The following is a 20,638-nucleotide window of genomic DNA, read 5'->3' as shown; positions in this document are numbered from 1 at the left end:
ATCCTCACTATCATTTTTATGTTTGAGCCCATCTTTGAAGCCATTGCGTCAGATCATCTCCTTGAGGGTCTTCTTCTTTTTTGCTGATATCCTAACAAACATGATGTCCTTCTCTAGGGACTGGTCCTTCCTGATAACATGTACAAAGTATGCAAGACGAAGTCTCACCACCTCGCTTCCAAGGAATATTCTGGTGTACTTCTTCCAAGAAAGATTTGTTTGTTCTTCTGGCAGTCCATAGTACATTCAATGTTCTTTGCCAACACCATAATTCAAAGGCATCAATTCCTCTCCAGTTTTCATTATTCTTTGTCCTGCTTTCACGTGCATGTGAGGTGATTGAAAATACCGTGGCTTGGGCAAGACACACCTTAGTCCTCAAAGTGACATCTTTGCATTTTAACACTTTAAAGAGGTCTTTTGCAGCAGATTTGCCCAATGCAATATGTAATTTGATTTCATGACTGCTGCTCCCGTGGGCATTGATTGTGTATCCAAGTAAAATGAAATCCTTGACAACTTCAGTGTTTTCTTCATTTATTATCATGTTGTTTATTGGTCCAGTTGTGAGAATTTTTGTTTTCTTTATGTTGAGGCGTAGTCCATGCTGAAGGCTGTAGTCTTTGATCTTCATCAGTGAGTGCTTCAAGTACTCTTCACTTTCAGCAGCAAGGTTTTGTCATATGCATATGACAGGCTGTTAATGAGTCTTCCTCCAATCCTGATGTCATGTTCTTCATATAGTCCAGCTTCTCAGATTATTCACTCAGCATACAGATTGAATAAGTATGGTGAAAGGATACAACCCTGAAACACACTTTTTCTTGGTTTTAAACCACACAGTATCCCCTTGTTCTGCTTGAACGACTGCCTTTTGGTCTATGTACAGATTCCGCGTGAACGCAATTAAGTGTTCTGGAATTCCAGTTCTTCTCAGTGTTATCCATAATTTGTTATGATCCACACAGTTGAATACCTTTTCATAGTCAATAAAACAGAAGTAGCCCTGGTGGCACAGTGGTTAAGAGATTGACTGCTAACCAAAAGGTCAGCAGTTCAAATCCACCAGGCGCTCCTTGGAAACCCTATGAGGCAGTTCTGCTCTGTCCTGTAGGGTTGCTATGAGTGGGAATCGACTTGTTGGCAACGGGTTTTGGGCTTTAAATATCTTTCTTGTATTCTCTGCTTTCAGCCAAGATCAATCTGACACCAGCAGTGGTATCCCTCATTCCACATCCTCTTCTGAATCCAGCTTGAATTTCTGGCAGTCGATGTATTGCTGCAACTGTTTTTGATTATCTTCAGCAAAATTTTACTTGTGTGTGATAGTGATGATATTGTTTGATAGTTTCTGTACTCTGTTGGATCACCTATCTTTGGAATGGGCACAGATATGGGTCTCTTCCAGTCAGTTGGCCAGGTAGCTGTCTTCTAAATTTCTTAGTCGTTCTAGTGAGAGTAAAATGGTATCTCGTTATGGTTTTGAATTGTATCCTTGAATTTTGAGAGTTCTTTGTTTATGCTGGCTATAACTCATTTATCAGGTATCTGTTCTGCAAATAATGTTTTTCTCCCAGTGTGTAGCTTGGCTTCTTCATTCTGTCACCAGCGTCTTCTGAGGAGCAGGCATTTTTATTTAAAAAAAAAAAATTTTATTGTACTTCATATGAAGGTTTACAGAGCAAACTAGTTTCTCATTAAAAAATTAATACATGTATTGTTTTGTGACGTTGGTTGCCAACCCCACGACAGACATGTCAACGCTCTGTCCCTCTTGACCTTGGGTTCCGTATTACTAGCCTTCCTGTCTCCTCCTGCCTTCCCGTCCTTGCCTGTGGGCTGGTGTGCCCATTTAGTCTTGTTTTGTTTTATGGGCCTAACTAATCTTTGGCTGAAGGGCGAACCTTAAGAGTGACTTCATTACTGAGCTTTAAGAGTGTCCGGGGGCCATCCTCTTGGGATCTCTCCAGTCTCTGTCAGATGAGTAAGTCTGGCTTTTTGTGTGTGTGTGTGTGTGTGTGTGAGTTAGCATTGTGTTCTCCGTCTTTCTCCACTCTGTGTGGGACCGTCTATTGTGACCCCTGTCAGAGCAGTTGGTGGTTATAGCCGGGGACATTCTGGTTGTGCTGGACTCAGTCTGGTGGAGCCTGTGGTAGTGGTGGTTGGTTAGTCCTTTGGACTAATCTTTCACTTGTGTCCTTGGCTTTCTTCGTTCTCACTTTCTCCAGATGGAGTGAGACCAGTGGAGTATCTTAGGTGGCAGATGAGCAGACATTTTTAATTATAGTAAAGTCCAATTTATCTATTTTTTTATTTTATTGATTGTGCTCCTGGTGTATAGGTAAGAAATCTTTGTCTACCTCGAGGTCACAAAAATTGTCTTCTAGAAATTTTATAGTTTTAGGTTTTACATTTAGGTCTGTGATTCATTTTGTGTTAGTTTTCGTATGTGGTGTGAATTAGAAATGGAAATTCTTTTATTTTTATTTTTACTTATGGATTGTCAGTTGTTCCAGCACCATTTGTTGGGGGGAAAATAGAGAAGGAAAAAACAAAACAAAACAAAGTATTACTTTACACTCACCTCTGTAAAAATCAATTATCTATATATGTATGGATTGGAGTAAAGATAAAATGGGCATAAAACCCCTCAAAAGCCTGGAAAAGTTGGACTCAAGCATTTATAAATAAATGTACCAGGCACTAGAAGTAGCAAAAATTGAAGAGTGAAAGTTGAAGGCTAAAACATTGATTGAAATGTAGTGTAACATACATGGGTTTCTGTGAAAATGCATAGGTGGTGACTTAGCCTGTATGTTCAGGGAAGACTTTCTGAAGGAGGCACTGTCTGAGCTCTAGAACCATCCTAAGAGAGAGTGGTCATTGAGCAAAGAGGAGAAGGCAGAAGGCAGAGCCATGGTGCCTGGCTAACTGGTGCTACCATCAGCTAGAATTAGGACTATGTTGTTCTTAGGTGCTGTTGAGTGGGTTCTGATTCATAGCAACCCTATGTCCAAGAGAACGAAACTCTGCATGGTTCTGTGCCATTCTCACAGTTGTTGTTATGCTTGAGCCCATTGTTGCAGCCACTGTGTCAATCCATTTCATTGAGAGTCTTCCTTTTTCGATAACCCTCTTCTTTACCAGCCATGATGTCCTTCTTCAGGGACTGGCCCCTCTTGATAACATCTCCAAAGTACATGAGACAAAGTCTCACCATCCTTGAATTCTAAGGAACATTCTGGCTATACTTCTTCCAAGACGATGTGTTCATTTTTCTGGTAGTCCCTGGTATATTCAATATTCTTTGCCAATACCGTAATTCAAAGGCATCAATTCTGCTTTGGTCTTCCTTATTCATTGTCCAGCTTTTGTGTGTATATGAGGTGATTGAAAATACTATGGTTTGAGTCAGGCACACCTTAGTCCTCAAAGTGACATCTTTGCTTTTCAACACTTTAAAGAGGTCTTTTATAGCAGATTTGCCTAATGCAATGCATTGATTTTTTGACTACTGCTTCCATGGGTGTTGATTGTGGATCCAAGTAAAATGAAATCCTTGACAACTTCAGTCTTTTCTCCATTATTCATGATGTTGCTTTTTGGTCCAGTTATGAGGATTTTTGTTTTCTTTATGTTGAGGTTTAATCTATACTGAAGGCTCTAGTCTTTGATCTTTCATCAGGAAGTGCTTCAAGTCCTCTTCACTTTTGGGAAGCAAGGTTGTGTCATCTGCATACCACAGATGAATTAATGAATCTTCTTCCAATCCTGATGCCATGTTCTTCTTCATATAGTCCATCTTCTCAGGCTGTTTGCTCAGCATACAGATTGAATAAGTATGGTGAAATGATACAACCCTGACACACACTTTTCCTGACTTTAGGACTATAACAGGAAGAATACAGGAGGGAAGAGGGTGAGTTTACATCACATCTTAGTAGGTTTCAGATGGCTGTGGGACACTGAAGTGGAGACATCATCAGGCAGTTGGATATAAATAAAGCCCTATAAGTCGTCCCCATAGATGTGTCTGTGAATGGGATTGCTTTGGAAGATCCTAGAGTCCCTGGAAGCACAAATGGTTAACACACTTGGCTGCTAACCAAAAGGTCAGAAGTTTGAGTCTACCCAGAGATGCCTTGCAAGAAAGGCCTGGTAATCTACTTCTGAAAAATCAGCCCTTGAAAACCCTGTGGAGCATGGTTCTGCTCTGATACACCTGCGGTCGCCACGAGTCAGAACTGACTCAACAGAAACTAGTTAGGAAGATCCTGGGAGTAAAGCAAGAAGAAGACCCTGAACAGAACCTTGGTATTTACCAATATATAAAGGCTAGGCAGGAGAAGGGTGCACCTGGACAGAATGACCAGAGAAGTAGGAGGAGAACCCTGGGAGAGTAGTGTTTTGAAAGCCAATAAGTTGAGGATCTCAGGCAAGAAAGAATGCTCAGTACTGTCAGACACAAAGGGAGCACCAGCCCAGGAGGCGACCCAATGAAATGGTCTAGCAGCCCACAGGCACTGGGTCCAGACTGCCATTAAGAGCTACGTGATCTCGGGCAAGTTGCTTAATTTGCCCCTTTGTCAGTCCACATATAACATAGGATAACAAACTGTAGGGTTGTGTGGGTATTAAATGGCATACTAAGATGTTCTGAGAATAGTATCTGGAATATATTAAGCAACAATGCCAGCTATTGGTATAATTAGGCAAGGGATCAAAAGTCTCCATCAGTTTTATAGAAATGGTTGTCAGTGGTGTTGGTGAGTACATTTGAGTGGGGCGGCGGGGACAGAAGACAGCTTGCAGTGGGTTGAGGAGAATATGTATGAAGTGAAGCCAGCAAACGTTGAGTAGTCACTTGAAAAGCCTGGCTTGGATTGAAGGCCAGAGGGAAACCTGTGGTCAAGGGAGGCCACACAGAAGGGGAAGGTCTTGGCCAGGTTTTTGCAAAGTGGAGTGGGCCAATCCAGGAGAGAGATTGAGGATATAGGGAAAAAAAGAAGCATGGTGAAGCAGAGTCCCAGGGGCGAGGAGGGCAGGGATGCGTGTACTCTCTTTGGACAGGAGTTCCCATTATCTGAGCCTCTTGAGGTGGGTGGCACAAAGTTGAGGGAGTTCACTGACAGTGGCCTCATTTTACCCAGTGTGTGTGCCCAGGTAAAGGGGTGGGTGTGGGAGTGTCTAGAGCTGTTGGCCCAGAATATAAGAGGGTTCAGCAGCTCAGCTAGTCAAAGCACGGATGATGGTCCTGTGTTGTGCCCAGTAAAGCTGATGAGTGTGAATATGTGGTGGGAGCAGCCTACGCGGTGGTGTGACTTCTTCCAGTGGGAGGAATAGTTGTGAGCAACGGTGTGAAAAGAGGGGCACCCAGAGGACAGAGGTGAGGGGAGAAAGCTGGTGCCAGATGAGCCAGGGAGGACAGGGCTGGGGCCAGGAGAGCATGCAGCTGGGTGTCATTTGATGCTAGCTAGCTCTCCTGGGGCCCAAACCATCTCTTTTCTTTGTTAGCATGGGGCTCTAAGGGTCTGAGCCAAACAGCCGTAGGCAGTGTTATAGATCCTGCCTATAAAAACTCTCCAGTAAAACCTCTTTATTCCCCTCTTAAAGAGGAAGGAGTTATTGAAGTGCTTGGGAATTTCAGCAGTGAGACACTGGAGGAACCAAGAAATTAAGGACACTGATTTTCCAGCTTGAGTGGTCACTCGTGGGTTGTTGAGAATTTGTGGAAGGAAGGCAAGCCCTGTTCCAGTTTACACAGGTGGGTGGAGGGCAGGAGGAGTGCCGCCAGCCCCTGGTGCCCTGCAGGTCTCTGTGTGGGCTCTCCACCCTGCTGGTACTGTGAACTGGGCCTACACACAGTCCCACATCGTCCAGTGCTTCTTGTACCGTGCCGGGGCAAGGCATCTGCTACTTGTTGTAGAGAATGAAAAGACAAATAGCCTCCGATTATTTATTCACTCCATAGCCATTAATTAAGGTCCTGTTGCATGTCTGGAATTGTGCAGCTACAAAGATGAATCAGATGAATATGTGTCCCCGTGATCCTTTCTCTCAAGGAGCTGACTGCCTAGAGAAGGAGAAAAGATGGAAGACCACTGTTGTTGTTAGGTGCCATTGAGTCAGTTCCAACTCAGTGACCCTATGTACGATAGAACAGAACACCACCTGGTCCTGCCGCATCCTCACATCATTGCTATGCTTGAGCCCATCATTGCAGCCACTGTGTCAGTTGATCTCGTTGAAGGTCTTCCTCTCTTTTGCTGATCCTATGCTTTACCAAACATGATGTCCTTCTCCAGGGACCAGTTCCTCCTGATAACATGTCCAAAGTACATGAGATGAAATCTTACCATCCTTTCTTCTAAGGAACATTCTGGCTGTGCTTCTTCCAAGACCAATTTGTTTGTTCTTTTGGCAGTCCATGGTATATTCAGTATTCTTCACCAACACCATAATTCAAAGGCATCGACTCTTTTTCGGTTTTCAATATTTATTGTCCAGCTTTTGTATGCATATGAGGCGATTGAAAATACCATGGCTTGGATCAGGCACACCTTAGTCCTCAAAGTGACATCTTTGCTTTTTAATACTTTAATGAGGTCTTTTGCAGGGAATTTGCCCAATTTTATACATCATTTATTGTACCGGTAGGTATAATAAAAAAAAGTCAAAAGTGATTAGTGTCTCATGAAAGGTACAGAGAAGTTTCTGTGGAAGTTCAAAGGAGGGAGGGATTACTCTGGGCCTGTAAAATACAGGTAGTCCCCGACTTAGACAGAATTCTGTTCTGACAGCTCTGTTGTAAGTCAATCCTGACAGAAGTCGAACACCTCTTTTTATTTTTTTAGTTTTCATTATTATTGCCTTTTATTATTAGTATCTTCATAAATCCAACCTTTACTTGTCTTTGGGAATTGGCAGGAGAATGATGACATCAGCAGATTATGCACTGCAGCATAGTACGTAGTACATATTACTAACAATAAGGTGTATAAACAAACAACAACAAAAAAACAGATGGCCCTAAGTGCGATTTGTCGTAAGTCCAGTACATTGTAAGTAGGGCACCACCTGTACAAGCTAGTTGAGAAAACACATCGATAGGACAGATAAGTACCACGCCAAGGCTGTGTGTAGAGAACAGGCCTAGCGGAGTGGTGGGATCTCCAAGAAAATGAAAAGAGGAGGTAACACTAGGGCTATGGGATCAGAGATGGCTTCTTAGAAGTGGTAAATCTGAGGAAAAGAAGATGTGTGATAGGGATGGAGAAATGAGGGGCAGGGACAGTGTCAGCAGGGCATAGTGGTAGGGCCAGCAGGCCTGTCTAGGTACAATTAGGTAACTTCCATGGAGGTTTTTTCACTGTTTGGGTTGGAAGGGACACTGGGGCTAAAACTGTGTCGTGGAGGGCCAGATTGTGGAGGACCTTGAATGCCATTGACGAGAATCGATTGGGACCAACCCTTCAGGCAGTGATGAGGCCCTAAGGAGTTTGCAGCAGCTCAGTACTTTGATGCTCACCTGGGTAGTCATGGCTGCACTCATTAGGGATGGACCAGGAGGTGTTGCAATGGGCAGGGCCAGGCCTGCCAGTCCCAGGGAAACTGTCCTCCCCAGAGTGGACACAGTCATCAACAAGAACGTGGAGACTGCTTGGGGTGGAGGTGGGGGCACAGAGTCAAGAGGCCACCCTCTCTTTGGCATGATCTTTAAAGCTCAGAGAGAACTAGGCAGAGAGTAAAGCTTTTAAGGCTGGTAGAGAGAAAGGCCCAATGTAAATTCAAGGCGTCCATGGCTTCCTGGACTGAAGGAAGCACACTGAGTACACCTGGGTTGGAAGAGTCATTCTGTACTGAGTGCCCATGGCGGGAAAGGGTATGGAAGGTCCATCTCTGGCTGAGGCTGGGACAGACCTGGTCACCAAATGTGTCTCCCCATCCCAGCCCTAGCCTTTCTACAGCCCCAGACCTCCCAGCCTCACCGTGGCTGCTGGTGGACTTGTCTGCAGAGCAGTCCTTGGGGCTGGAGGATGTGCTAGATCATGTGTTCCTCATTAGGCAGCAGCTGAGAACTCTGAGCATCCAGGCCCAGCCCTGGGCCCGGTAGACACAGCGGAGTCCGGGAGTGTTGGCTGCACATTAAGTCCTGGGCACAGTGCTCGCCTTCCTCCATCTGGGCCACTCTCCTGGCACTGCTGAGGAGCCAGTGTGCTGTTCGGTGGCCATCTGTTAGGGACATGTTCCTCTGGTGTCCCAAGAGAGACCGAGGCTAGACCTCATCTTTGGTCTGCACAGCCCCAGAGCCCCTGTTCCTATTATCCTAATTATTTTGATCCCAATGTGTTTGATGGCAACCAAACACCCAGCTGAGGCTGCTTTCAGCCAGAAATGAGTCAGTGTCTGAAACTGAATGGTGAGTGGTGCCTAGAAGGGCTCTGGGGTGTTTTGCTGGGTGGAAGTCTGAGCGAGATGGCGAGCACCTGTTGCACACCTCTGAGTGCAGAGTCCTGTGGTACATAGACCCTGGGAGGAGAGAAGGAGGAAAGGGAGTGCAGAGGCAGAGGGGACCTCATACTCCCTGTCCTCCTCCTGGCCATAAGCCCTCTGTCTCAAAGTTTGTCAGATGATACTCTGTAAGTTGGCTGTGTGGTGTAGTATGAATGGCTGGTGTCCTTCATACTTGGGTTTTTATCAGTATACTTGAATAGGTACTCTGCAAAAAGATGGGACCAGTGGAACTAACCGGCTCTGGAATAGACCTTTTTACATGTGTTGACTACTGTGATATGTTGTTGTTGTTGTTTTTAGGTATCATCGAGTCAGTTCCAACTCATAGCAACCCTATGTACAACAGAACGAAACACTGCCTGTACCATCCTCGCCGTCATGACTGTGCTCGAGCCCGTTGTTGCAGCTACTGTGTCAGTCCATCTTGTTGAGGGTCTTCCTCTTTTTCACTAACCCTCTACTTTACCAAGCATGATGACCTTCTCTAGGGACTGATCCCTCCTGAAAACATGTCCGAAGTACGTAAGACAAAGTGTTGCCATCCTTGCTTCTAAGGAACATTCTGGCTGTACTTCTTCTAAGACAGATTTGTTCGTTCTGCTAGCTGTCCGTGGTATATGCAATATTCTTTGCCAACACTACAATTCAAATGTGATAGCCAAAAAAACTCATTGCCATCAAGTCAATTCTGACTCATAGCGACCTTATAGGATGGAGTAGAGCTGCCCCATAGGGTTTCCACGTCTGTAATCTTTATGGAGGCAGACTTTCTCCCTCAGAGTGGATTGTTGGATAGCAGCTGAGCGCTTAGTAACCACTGTGCTGCCAGGGCTCCTTCAAATGTGATATAGTTGTCCTTATGTGATGAGGCACAGGTAAGTCCAGTATGACTCTATAATATGAACAAATGGATCAAAACATTACTAAAGCTAATGCTAATAGTAAACTCCCAGATTCCCAGGGGACATGGGCATTTTCTGAGCAAGATCACTCTATTAATTAATTTATTTTATTACATGTGATTTTTTAAAATATTTAATAAGTTGTAAATGGAAAAGTTGGAAATAGTGAGGTTGCATGGCCTGAAGGGAAGGATCACTGCCTCTGTGCCAAACCATCACACTAGAGGAATTTTCAGAGGTCCAAGGTCTATCCTGTTAGTGTGTCAGGGTCAATTTGCTTGGTGAAGTTTCCAATGACTAGAAGGCTCGTCTCCTACCTGGCACACCCTGTTCTCAGCAGCAAATCCCTGGGAAGACAAGTTTTCATTAGAAGGAAGATGAGCCATGGTTTAGAGTGCAGGGTCTGAAGTCAGGCTCACCCCAGTTCACTACCCCTCTCTGCCACTCACCAACTCCATGTAGGCTGGCAGTTGCTTGACTTCTCCGAGCCTCCGTCTTCTCATCTCCAGATAAGGTTCCTATACCCATCTTATGGAGATGTGGCAAAGATAAAGTGAGATTGTTCCCACTGAGCACTCACACCCATGTTGTCACTGAGTAAATGCTCACTTATTAGTGTTAACTCTTAGCATATTTCTCCACTAATCAAAAGTCTATGTACCATGAATTTTCTGGAAGGGACTGCCAGTTTCTGGCATTTTAGATGTCTCATTTCTATTTCTGTGCCCTAAGGAAGCCCTGGTTGTGCAGTGGTTAAGAGCTCAGTTGCTAACCAAAAGGTCGGCAGTTCGAATCCACCAGCTGCTCCTTTTAAACCTTAAGGGAGAGTTCTGTTGGGTCACTATAAGTCTGAATCGACTTGACAGCAACGGGTTAAGGCTAGGCTAATGGCTTCTATTTTATTTTTTAACAGCGGAACATTTTTTTCCCACGTCAAATCTTATATGAAACCCTAACATCTAAAACTGATAATGTGGAGTTGAGCTGGTTGAAGCTGGAGTGGAGCCAGAGACCCCTGGGCAGCCTTCCCTGTCTGCTTCTTGAAGGAGCCCATGGACCCTCCAAGGAACACCATATAAGAATCACCCCTCTAGGCTGACCCACTTCCCTTCTAGCCCCAATGTCTTCCTCTAGTATAGTGCAGTATAACTGTTGAGGTTTCTGCTTCCTAAATAACAATCACCTTCCAGTCTTGATTCCCTTAGTTCACCTTGGTTAGTTTTATGTGTTCCCAGGCTCTTCAGTCACACAGTTAAAACAGTGTTTTGGCCACTTCTGCAGGTGTCTAATCATATTGGTTAGCACGTAGACTTTGCTAGTTTAACTCATAGAAGCTCGTTTTATTTCCAAGGTCTTGGGAAGCACCTCTTATTGCCCCATGCATGTCCAGCCTGAGTAAATGACATTTAACTTTTTATTGTTCAGTAAGGCTATTTGTATTAAAAAAAAAAAAAAAAAACCATTGCCATTGAGTCGATTCCGACTCATAGCGACTCCATAGGACAGAGTAGAACTGCCTCATAGAATTTCTGTAGAGTGCCTGGTGTATTTGAACTGCTGACCTTTTGGTTAGCAGCCACAGCTCTTAACCACTACATTACTAGGGTTTCCTATTCATATAAATTTATTTTATATGAATAAAAAATTTTATTTATTCGTATTTTTATTCATACAAATAAATCCACAAATCAGATAAAAATGCGTTGTCATATTCTGTGTCCTGATTTTTGTTTTAGAAGGTAAGTCATGGTAGATATGATACTGGAATACAGTAAAGACAGTGCAAACCCTGGGTCTCTGTGTCCACATCAGTGACAGAGATTCAAGGGCCGTGTGTCGGTGAAGTCGACTTGTCTTGATTCCCCATGTTGGTTTTCTGAGCCTTCAACCTCTAAAATATACTTTTGATATTTCTTTTTTTTTCTATAATAGCTTTATTGAGATATAATTCACGTATCACACAATTCACCCATTTAAAGTGTACAGTTCAGTGTTATTTAGTATAGTCACAGTCACCACAGTCAATTTTAGAACATTTCATCACCCCAAAAAGAAACTCCACACCCTTTATCAGTCATTCCCCAAGCCCTTCCCCCTAGCCCTAGGCAACCACCAGTCTACTTTCTGTCTCTGTGAGTTTTTCTGTTCTGGACATTTCATATAAATGGAATCATACAGTATGTGGTCTCTCATGCCTGGCTTCTTTCACTTAGCATAACGTTTTCAAGGTTTATTCATGTTGTAGCATGTATCAGCACTTTATTCCTTTTTCTTGCCAAATAATATTCCATGGTATGAGTATACCACATTTCATTTATCCATTCATCAGTTGATGGACATTTGGGTTGTTTACATTTTTTGACTATTATGAATAATGCTTCATTGAACCTTTTTGTGTAAGTTTTTATGTGGAGTTATTTCATTTCTATAATTCCCTCTATCAAGAGAAATATTGATATCAATAGTTACCATTTATTGAGTGCTTACTGTGTGCCAGGGACTGTGCTGAGCACTTCCCACATACTGCCTCATGTATTCCTTACAATAAGCCCAAGGGGTAAACTCTGTCCCCATTTTACAAGTGAAAACACTGGGGTCCCACAACTAAAAAGTGGTAGAGCTGGGATTGAAACCTAGGTTCATATAATGCCATAACACTTACCCTTAATACTGCTTCCAGAAATTGGGCAGCTGTTAGTGTTATACCACTCCAACCATGGCCTCAGGCACATCGATTAAGTCTTTATGATGTGCCGCTTACATGCATTGTCTTATTTAATCTTCAAACCAACCCTGTGAGGTTGTCTTACTATTCTTAACATTCAGTGAGGAAAAAAAAAAAAAAAAAGAGGTTTAGAAAAACTATGTAGGTTCCCGTGGTGACATGGCTCATCAGGGTTGGATCCTGGGGCGTGAGCATACTCACCCTGCATGTCTTCCTGCAAAGCCTGTCCTCACCTCACAGTGTCCAGCAGCCACTCCTTCATACCGCAGCTCTCCCTCACACAACTGGGCTCCTTTAACTCTCCCTCACCTCGGGGAGAGTTTCTCATATGCCCAGAATACCATTTTTCAAGGACAGCTCTTATCTCCCTCCCTGTGCACACCCTTGCCTTTCTGTGGACCAAACCAAAAACCAAATTGCCATTGAGTCAATTCCGACTCATAGTGACCCTATAGGACAGAGTAGAACTGTCCCATAGGGCTTCCAAGGAGCACCTGGTGGATTTGAACTGCTGACCTTTTGGTTAGCAGTGTAGCTCTTAACCACTATACCACCTAGGTTTCTGTGCACACATAGACTTATATTCAAAGGTATGATCATGCCTGGGCCTAGAAGCCTCATACAGATAGCATCTGCAGTGGCCTCCCGTGACATTACAGGGTTCCTGAGGTTGATATTCATATTAGAATTTACCTTGTTCCACCTGGCTAGAAACCAAGACCTTTACTTTGGTTTCAGGGATAGTACTGAAGATGGCAGTGGGGAGGGAGTAGCCGGAAGCTGCTTGGAAAGGAAGATGGCAGTGGGGGGAGGCTGGAGAAGAAGGAAGGATGAATGGTAGAAGACGGGGTAACTGTCTCCATGTGTTTGCCTGCCCGCAGCTGCTATCCTGGACGATCCCATGGAGTGCAGCAGAGGGGAGAGGCTCTCCATCACCCTGGCCAAGAATCGCATCAACCGTGCCCCTGAGAGGCTGGGCAAGGCCAAGGTGGAAGTGGACATCTTTGAACTTCTCAGAGACAGCGAATACGAGACTGCAGAAACCAGTACGTAGAATGGGCAGAGCTGCCCTCTGGTTCCCTTGCTGGCCGAGGAGGGGCTGGAGGTGTGAGCTGCACCTATTGCTAGGCCTCTGGTGTAGGTGTTCCCAGGGGAGGGAGAGAAACATGTGCTTGGAGGCCCTCTGGGGCTGTCCTCCTGGATGAGGTTCCCAGGTATTGTTACCAATCAGGTGTGGAGTAGAATTAAGACAGATAAGGCTTCAGGATACTCGTTAAGTTATTTAATCACCCACTCATTCATTTCTTCATGTATCGATCCATTCACCTCCTGAACATTTTGTACATGAGGGCCTGGATGAAGTCTTGTGTATGGTTAAGAAAGGAGAGGTACAGCCATCCCAAGGGTAACTTTGTCATTGCACATCTGACTGCTTGTCTTGCTTTCTTGTGCTGGGGGCAGAGTTGTGGGAAGACACCAGGACTTGGAATGGAGTTTGGCTGCTCATTCTATGGGTGACTACTTATCCTATCTGAACCTCAGTTTCTTAATCTTTAAAATGGGAATGCTAAGCTCTGCTTTTTAAATCTTGAAAATTATTGTAAGATTTGAATTACTTAAAATATAGGAAAATCCTTTGTGAATTGCTTTACAGATATAAGTAATAGTGTCATTCAGGGCACACATGTGGAGCCCCTACCATGTGCTGGGCACTGCTTTTAAGTCTCACAACAACCCGAGAGTTAAATGTTGTTATACCCACTGTTTTAGTTATCTAGTGCTGCTATAACAAATACCACAAGTGGATCATTTTAACAAACAGAAGTTTATTCTCTGACAATTTAGGAGGCTAGAAGCCTAAATTCAGGGCATCAGCTCCAGGGGAAGTCTTTCTTTCTCTGTTGGTTCTGGGGAAAGGTCCTTGTTATCAATCTTCCCCTGGTCTAGGAGCTTCTCAGCACAGGGACCCTGTATCCAAAGGACGTGTACCACTCCTGGTGCTTCTTTCTTGGTGACATGAGGTCCCACCACTCTCTGCTTGCTTCTGTCCTTTGTATCTCAAAAGAGATTGACTAGAGATGTAACCCAATCCTGTAGATTGAGTCCTCCCTCATTAACATAACTGCCTCTAATCCTGCCTCATCAACATCATAGAGGTTGGGATTTACAATACACAGGATAATCACATCAGATCACAAAATGGCGGACACCCACACAATGCTGGGAATCATGGCCTAGCCAAGTTGACACACATTTTGGGGGGACACAATTCAATCCATAGCATCACTTTTGTAAAGAAACCGAGGTTCAAAGACATCAAAGAATTTGTCCAATCACAGAACTAGTCAGTGGCTGAGATATTGTGGACTCTGAACTCAAGTTGTCAACCTGCAAGTCCGGTGCTCAATTCACTATACGTCCACGAGGACCATCTGGCATGTTGCTGGTGTTGCCTTGGTGACTTTACAGGACAAGCTTCCAAGTTGGTAGGCAGGTGGTTTATATAGCTGAACTGGAAACAGCTTCCGTTCAGAGAGGAGAAGAGCCCCTTAGCCCAAAGAGGTGATAGCATCTATTCCCTAAGACTTTGAAGACTTTCTGTATCCTCTCTTTCTAAGTCATTTCAACCTTTCACAATCCTCAGTGGCAAAAACAACAAAACAAAGGAACAGCTTACTCAGCTTCAGTAACATATGTAAGTCAGATATCTGGTCATTGCTGAGCCAGCCATGATACTTTAGCCTGGGCTTTGAAGGTTGCAGGAAAAGAAACACATTCACACCAGCCCAGGTAAAACAGGTAAGGATCCAGAGAGGGCAGGAGTGCAGCAGCCCTGGAGCCCACCCAGCCTCTCACAGCAATCCCTTTTGCTTGTAGCTTCTTTAATGCTCTCCAGGTATCTGACCCATGCTCTTCGCTTTCTGCCAGTCTGATTCCCGTGTCTTATTAATCATGTATCTGTCCCATATTCGCCACCCAAGCCCTATTTACCTTTTACCTATTCATCCAAGAAACCTTTATCGAGCATTTGCTCTATTTCAGGCATGATTCAGGATACCATGCATTGGGAACAGTGTGGAAAACAAAGTAGACCTGGTCCCTGCCCTTGGATGGCTTACAGTCTCTCTCCAGTGTGCACACCCACCGGCAGCTTCCCTTAGTGCCTCTTGGCTTGGCTTGTCGAGACTCAGGGTCTGATCCAGCTCATCTTGCTGTGGCAGCTCTTACAGGTGCATTTTTTGGCCAACCTGCGTAACAGCGACCCTTGGGTAGAGTGTCCACTCTTGGTCCAGTAGGGTGGGTTTCTGTCTTATAGAACAGAGCATTGAGGCCATCAGGATCTATGGACATAGATTCCTCCAGAAGAAGGCATTGGGGAACAGGTACCCAGAAATAGGCATTCATTCATTCCATTAGTCAACAAATATTTAGTGACTCTTATACTCCTGGAGCCCTGTTGGCGCAGTGGTTAAGAGCTCGGCTGCCAACCAAAAGGTCCGCAGTTCGAATTCACCAGCCACTCCTTGGAAACTATGGGGCAGTTTCTACTCTGTCCTATAGGATCGCTATGGGTTGGAAGTGACTCGAAGGCAATAGAATTCAACAGGGAAGAGATAAAAAAATCCTAGTCCTCATAGAGGTTAAATTCTAATACAGTGAAAGGGAGATTAAAATTTCCCAGATTCTTATAAATAAAATTAGAAATACCGGTGGTAACTTCTTATGAATCTCCTAGTCCAGTCCGCTGTGTTTGAATAGCTCTCAGACAAGGGTCCAGGTTTCTAAATAGCTCTTCAGTTCATACTTTGAAAAACCAACTCCTCCTTCCTTGTCTTTGGATCTGGCTGGACCAAGCACAGGTTCGCCCATTGTGGATGGGGATCATTAGCAGATGTAAATTTCCTCTCCCAATGACGCATGCATCCAGGTTTAGAAGAGTCAATACATCCAAAATATTAAGCCAGGTGAATCAAGGGAATAAAGGAAACGAATCTCTTCCCTCCACATTGCAGAGCTTTGGGGCACCTTTTTTTTTTTTTTTTTTTAATTACCTTTTATTAAGCTTCAAGTGAACGTTTACAAATCCAATCAGTCTGTCACATATAAGTTTACATACATCTCACTCCCTACTCCCATTTGCTCTCTCCCTCTTGAGTCAGCCCTTTCAGTCTCTCCTTTCGTGACAATTTTGCCAGCTTCCCTCTCTCTCTATCCTCCCATCCCCCCTCCAGACAAGAGTTGCCAACACAATCTCAAGTATCCACCTGATATAATTAGCTCGCTCTTCATCAGCGTCTCTCTCCTACCCGCTGACCAGTCCCTTTCATGTCTGATGAGTTTCTTTGGGGATGGTTCCTGTCCTGTGCCAACAGAAGGTCTGGGGACCATGGCCGCTGGGATTCCTCTAGTCTCAGTCAGACCATTAAGTTTGGTCTTTTTATGAGAATTTGGGGTCTGTATCCCACTGATCTCCTGCTCCCTCAGGGGTCCTCTGCTGTGCTCCCTGTCAGGGCAGTCATCGATTGTGGCCGGGTACCAACTAGTTCTTCTGGTCTCAGGATGATGTGGGTCTCTGGTTCATGTGGCCCTTTCTGTCTCTTGGGCTCTTAGTTGTCGTGTGACCTTGGTGTTCTTCATTTTCCTTTGCTCCAGGTGGGTTGAGACCAATTGCTGCATCTTAGATGGCCGCTTGTTAGCATTTAAGACCCCAGATGCCACATTTCAAAGTGGGATGCAGAATGATTTCATAATAGAATTATTTTGCCAGTTGACTTAGAAGTCCCCGCAAACCATGTTCCCCAGACCCCCGCCCTTGCTCCACTGACCTTTGAAGCATTCATTTTATCCCGGAAACTTCTTTGCTTTTGGTCCAGTCCAGTTGAGCTGACCTTCCATGTATTGAGTGTTGTCTTTCCGTTCACCTAAAGCAGTTCTTATCTACTGATTAATCAATAAAACACCCTCTCCCACCCTCCCTCCCTCCCCTCCTCGTAACCACAAAAGTATGTGTTCTTCTTAGGTTTACTATTTCTCAAGATCTTATAATAGTGGTCTTATACAATATTTGTCCTTTTGCCTCTGACTCATTTCGCTCAGCATAATGCCTTCCAGGTTCCTCCATGTTATGAAATGTTTCAGAGATTCGTCACTGTTCTTTATCGATGCGTAGTATTCCGTTGTGTGAATATACCACAATTTATTTACCCATTCATCCATTGATGGACACCTTGGTTGCTTCCAACTTTTTGCTATTGTAAACAGAGCTGCAATAAACATGGGTGTGCATACATCTGTTTGTGTGAAGGCTCTTGTATCTCTAGGGTATATTCCGAGGAGTGGGATTTCTGGGTTGTATGGTAGTTCTATTTCTAACTGTTTAAGATAACGCCAGATAGATTTCCAAAGTGGTTGTACCATTTTACATTCCCACCAGCAGTGTATAAGAGTTCCAATCTCTCCGCAGCCTCTCCAACATTTATTATTTTGTGTTTTTTGGATTAATGCCAGCCTTGCTGGTGTGAGATGGAATCTCATCGTAGTTTTAATTTGCATTTCTCTAATGGCTAATGATCGAGAGCATTTTCTCATGTATCTGTTAGCTGCCTGAATATCTTCTTTAGTGAAATGTGTGTTCATATCCTTTGCCCACTTTTTGATTGGGTTGTTTGTCTTTTTGTGGTTGAGTTTTGACAGAATCATGTAGATTTTAGAGATCAGGCGCTGGTCGGAGATGTCATAGCTGAAAATTCTTTCCCAGTCTGTAGGTGGTCTTTTTACTCTTTTGGTGAAGTCTTTAGATGAGCATAGGTGTTTGATTTTTAGGAGCTCCCAGTTATCGGGTTTCTCTTCATCATTTTTGGTAATGTTTTGTATTCTGTTTATGCCTTGTATTAGGGCTCCTAGGGTTGTCCCAATTTTTTCTTCCATGATCTTTATCGTTTTAGTCTTTATGTTTAGGTCTTTGATCCACTTGGAGTTAGTTTTTATGCATGGTGTAAGGTATGGGTCCTGTTTCATTTTTTTGCAAATGGATATCCAATTATGCCAGCACCATTTGTTAAAAAGGCTATCTTTTCCCCAATTAATTGACACTGGTCCTTTGTCAAATATCAGCTGCTCATACGTGGATGGATCTATGTCTGGGTTCTCAATTCTGTTCCATTGGTCTATGTGCCTGTTGTTGTACCAGTACCAGGCTGTTTTGACTACTGTGGCTGTATAATAGGTTCTGAAATCAGGTGGAGTGAGGCCTCCCACTTTCTTTTTCTTTTTCAGTAGTGCTTTGCTTATCCGGGGCTTCTTTCCCTTCCGTATGAAATTGGTGATTTGTTTCTCTATCCCCTTAAAATATGACATTGGAATTTGGATCTGAAGTGCATTTTATGTATAGATGGCTTTTGGTAGAATAGACATTTTTACTATGTTAAGTCTTCCTATCCATGAGCAAGGTATGTTTTTCCACTTAAGTATGTCCTTTTGAATTTCTTGTAGTAGAGCTTTGTAGTTTTCTTTGTAAAGGTCTTTTACATCCTTGGTAAGATTTATTCCTAAGTATCTTATCTTCTTGGGGGCTACTGTGAATGGTATTGATTTGGTTATTTCCTCTTCGGTGTTCTTTTTGTTGATGTAGAGGAATCCAAGTGATTTTTGTATGTTTATTTTATAACCTGAGACTCTGCCAAACTCTTCTATTAGTTTCAGTAGTTTTCTGGAGGATTCCTTAGGGTTTTCTGTGTATATAATCATGTCATCTGCAAATAGTGATAACTTTACTTCCTCCTTGCCAATCCGGATACCTTTTATTTCTTTGTCTAGCCTAATTGCCCTGGCTAGGACTTCCAGCACGATGTTGAATAAGAGCGGTGATAAAGGGCATCCTTGTCTGGTTCCCGTTCTCAAGGGAAATGCTTTCAGGTTCTCTCCATTTAGAGTGATATTGGCTGTTGGCTTTGCATAAAATTATTGTGTTGAGGAATTTTCCTTCAATTCCTATTTTGGTGAGAGTTTTTAACATAAATGGGTGTTGGACTTTGTCAAATGCCTTTTCTGCATCAATTGTTAAGATCATGTGGTTTTTGTCTTTTGTTTTATTTATGTGATGGATTACATTAATGGTTTTTCTGATATTAAACCAGCCTTGCATACCTGGTATAAATCCCACTTGATCAGGGTGAATTATTTTTTTGATGTGTTGTTGGATTCTATTGGCTAGAATTTTGTTGAGGATTTTTGCATCTATGTTCATGAGGGATATAGGTCTATAATTTTCTTTTTTTGTAATGTCTTTACCTGGTTTTGGTATCAGGGAGATGGTGGCTTCATAGAATGAGTTGGGTAGTATTCCGTCATTTTCTATGCTTTGGAATACCTTCAGAAGTAGTGGTATTAACTCTTCTCTGAAAGTTTGGTAGAACTCTGCAGTGAAGCCGTCCGGGCCAGGGCTTTTTTTTTGTTGGGAGTTTTTTGATTACCGTTTCAATCTCTTTTTTTGTTATGGGTCTATTTAGTTGTTCTACTTCTGAATGTGTTAGTTTAGGTAGGTAGTGCTTTTCCAGGAATTCATCCATTTCTTCTAGGTTTTCAAATTGTTAGAGTACAATTTTTCATAATAATCTGAAATGATTCTTTTAATTTCATTTGGTTCTGTTGTGATGTGGTCCTTCTCGTTTCTTATTCGGGTTATTTGTTTCCTTTCCTGTATTTCTTTAGTCAGTCTAGCCAATGATTTATCAATTTTGTTAGTTTTTTCAAAGAACCAGCTTTTGGCTTTGTTAATTCTTTCAATTGTTTTTCTGTTCTCTAATTCATTTAGTTCAGCTCGAATTTTTATTATTTGTTTTCTTCTGGTGCCTGATGGATTCTTTTGTTGCTCACTTTCTACTTGTTCAAGTTGTAGGGACAGTTCTCTGATTTTGGCTCTTTCTTCTTTTTGTATGTCTGCATTTATCGATATAAATTGGCCTCTGAGCACTGCTTTTGCTGTGTCCCATAGGTTTTGATAGGAAGTATTTTCATTCTCGTTGCTTTCTATGAATTTCCTTATTCCCTCCTTGATGTCTTCTATAACCCAGTCTTTTTTCAGGAGGGTATTGCTCATTTTCCAAGGATTTGATTTCTTTTCCCTAGTTTTTCTGTTATTGATCTCTAGTTTCATTGCCTTGTGGTCTGAGAAGATGCTTTGTAATATTTCGATGTTTTGGACTCTGCAAAGGTTTGTTTTATGACCTAATATGTGGTCTATTCTAGAGAATGTTCCATGTGCGCTAGAAAAAAAAGTATATTTTGCAGCAGTTGGGTGGAGAGTTCTGTATAAGTCAATGAGGTCAAGTTGGTTGATTGTTGTAATTAGATCTTCCGTGTCTCTATCGAGCTTCTTACTGGATGTCCTGTCCTTTTCCAAAAGTGGTGTGTTGAAGTCTCCTACTATAATTGTGGAGGTATCCATCTCACTTTCAATTCTGTTAAAATTTGATTTATGTATCTTGCAGCCCTGTCA

At 43.1% G+C, this 20,638-nt stretch overlaps 1 protein-coding gene across 1 annotated transcript in view; it reads left to right on the top strand.

Annotated features, from left to right (window-relative positions):
* The window catches only part of GRIK4 (glutamate ionotropic receptor kainate type subunit 4), a 363,160-nt gene that overhangs the window by 147,793 nt on the left and 194,729 nt on the right, over positions 1–20,638 (top strand). Inside the window, exon 2 of the mRNA XM_003418197.3 lies at positions 13,023–13,187. Within this exon, the coding sequence (XP_003418245.2) occupies positions 13,023–13,187 (165 nt within the window). The remainder of the gene's footprint in view (positions 1–13,022; positions 13,188–20,638) is intronic.

Source organism: Loxodonta africana, chromosome 15 (assembly GCF_030014295.1).
Source record: "Loxodonta africana isolate mLoxAfr1 chromosome 15, mLoxAfr1.hap2, whole genome shotgun sequence".
NCBI lineage: Eukaryota > Metazoa > Chordata > Mammalia > Proboscidea > Elephantidae > Loxodonta > Loxodonta africana.
The sequence above is the reverse complement of the archived record's forward strand: the minus strand, read 5'-3'. Positions and strand labels throughout refer to the sequence as shown.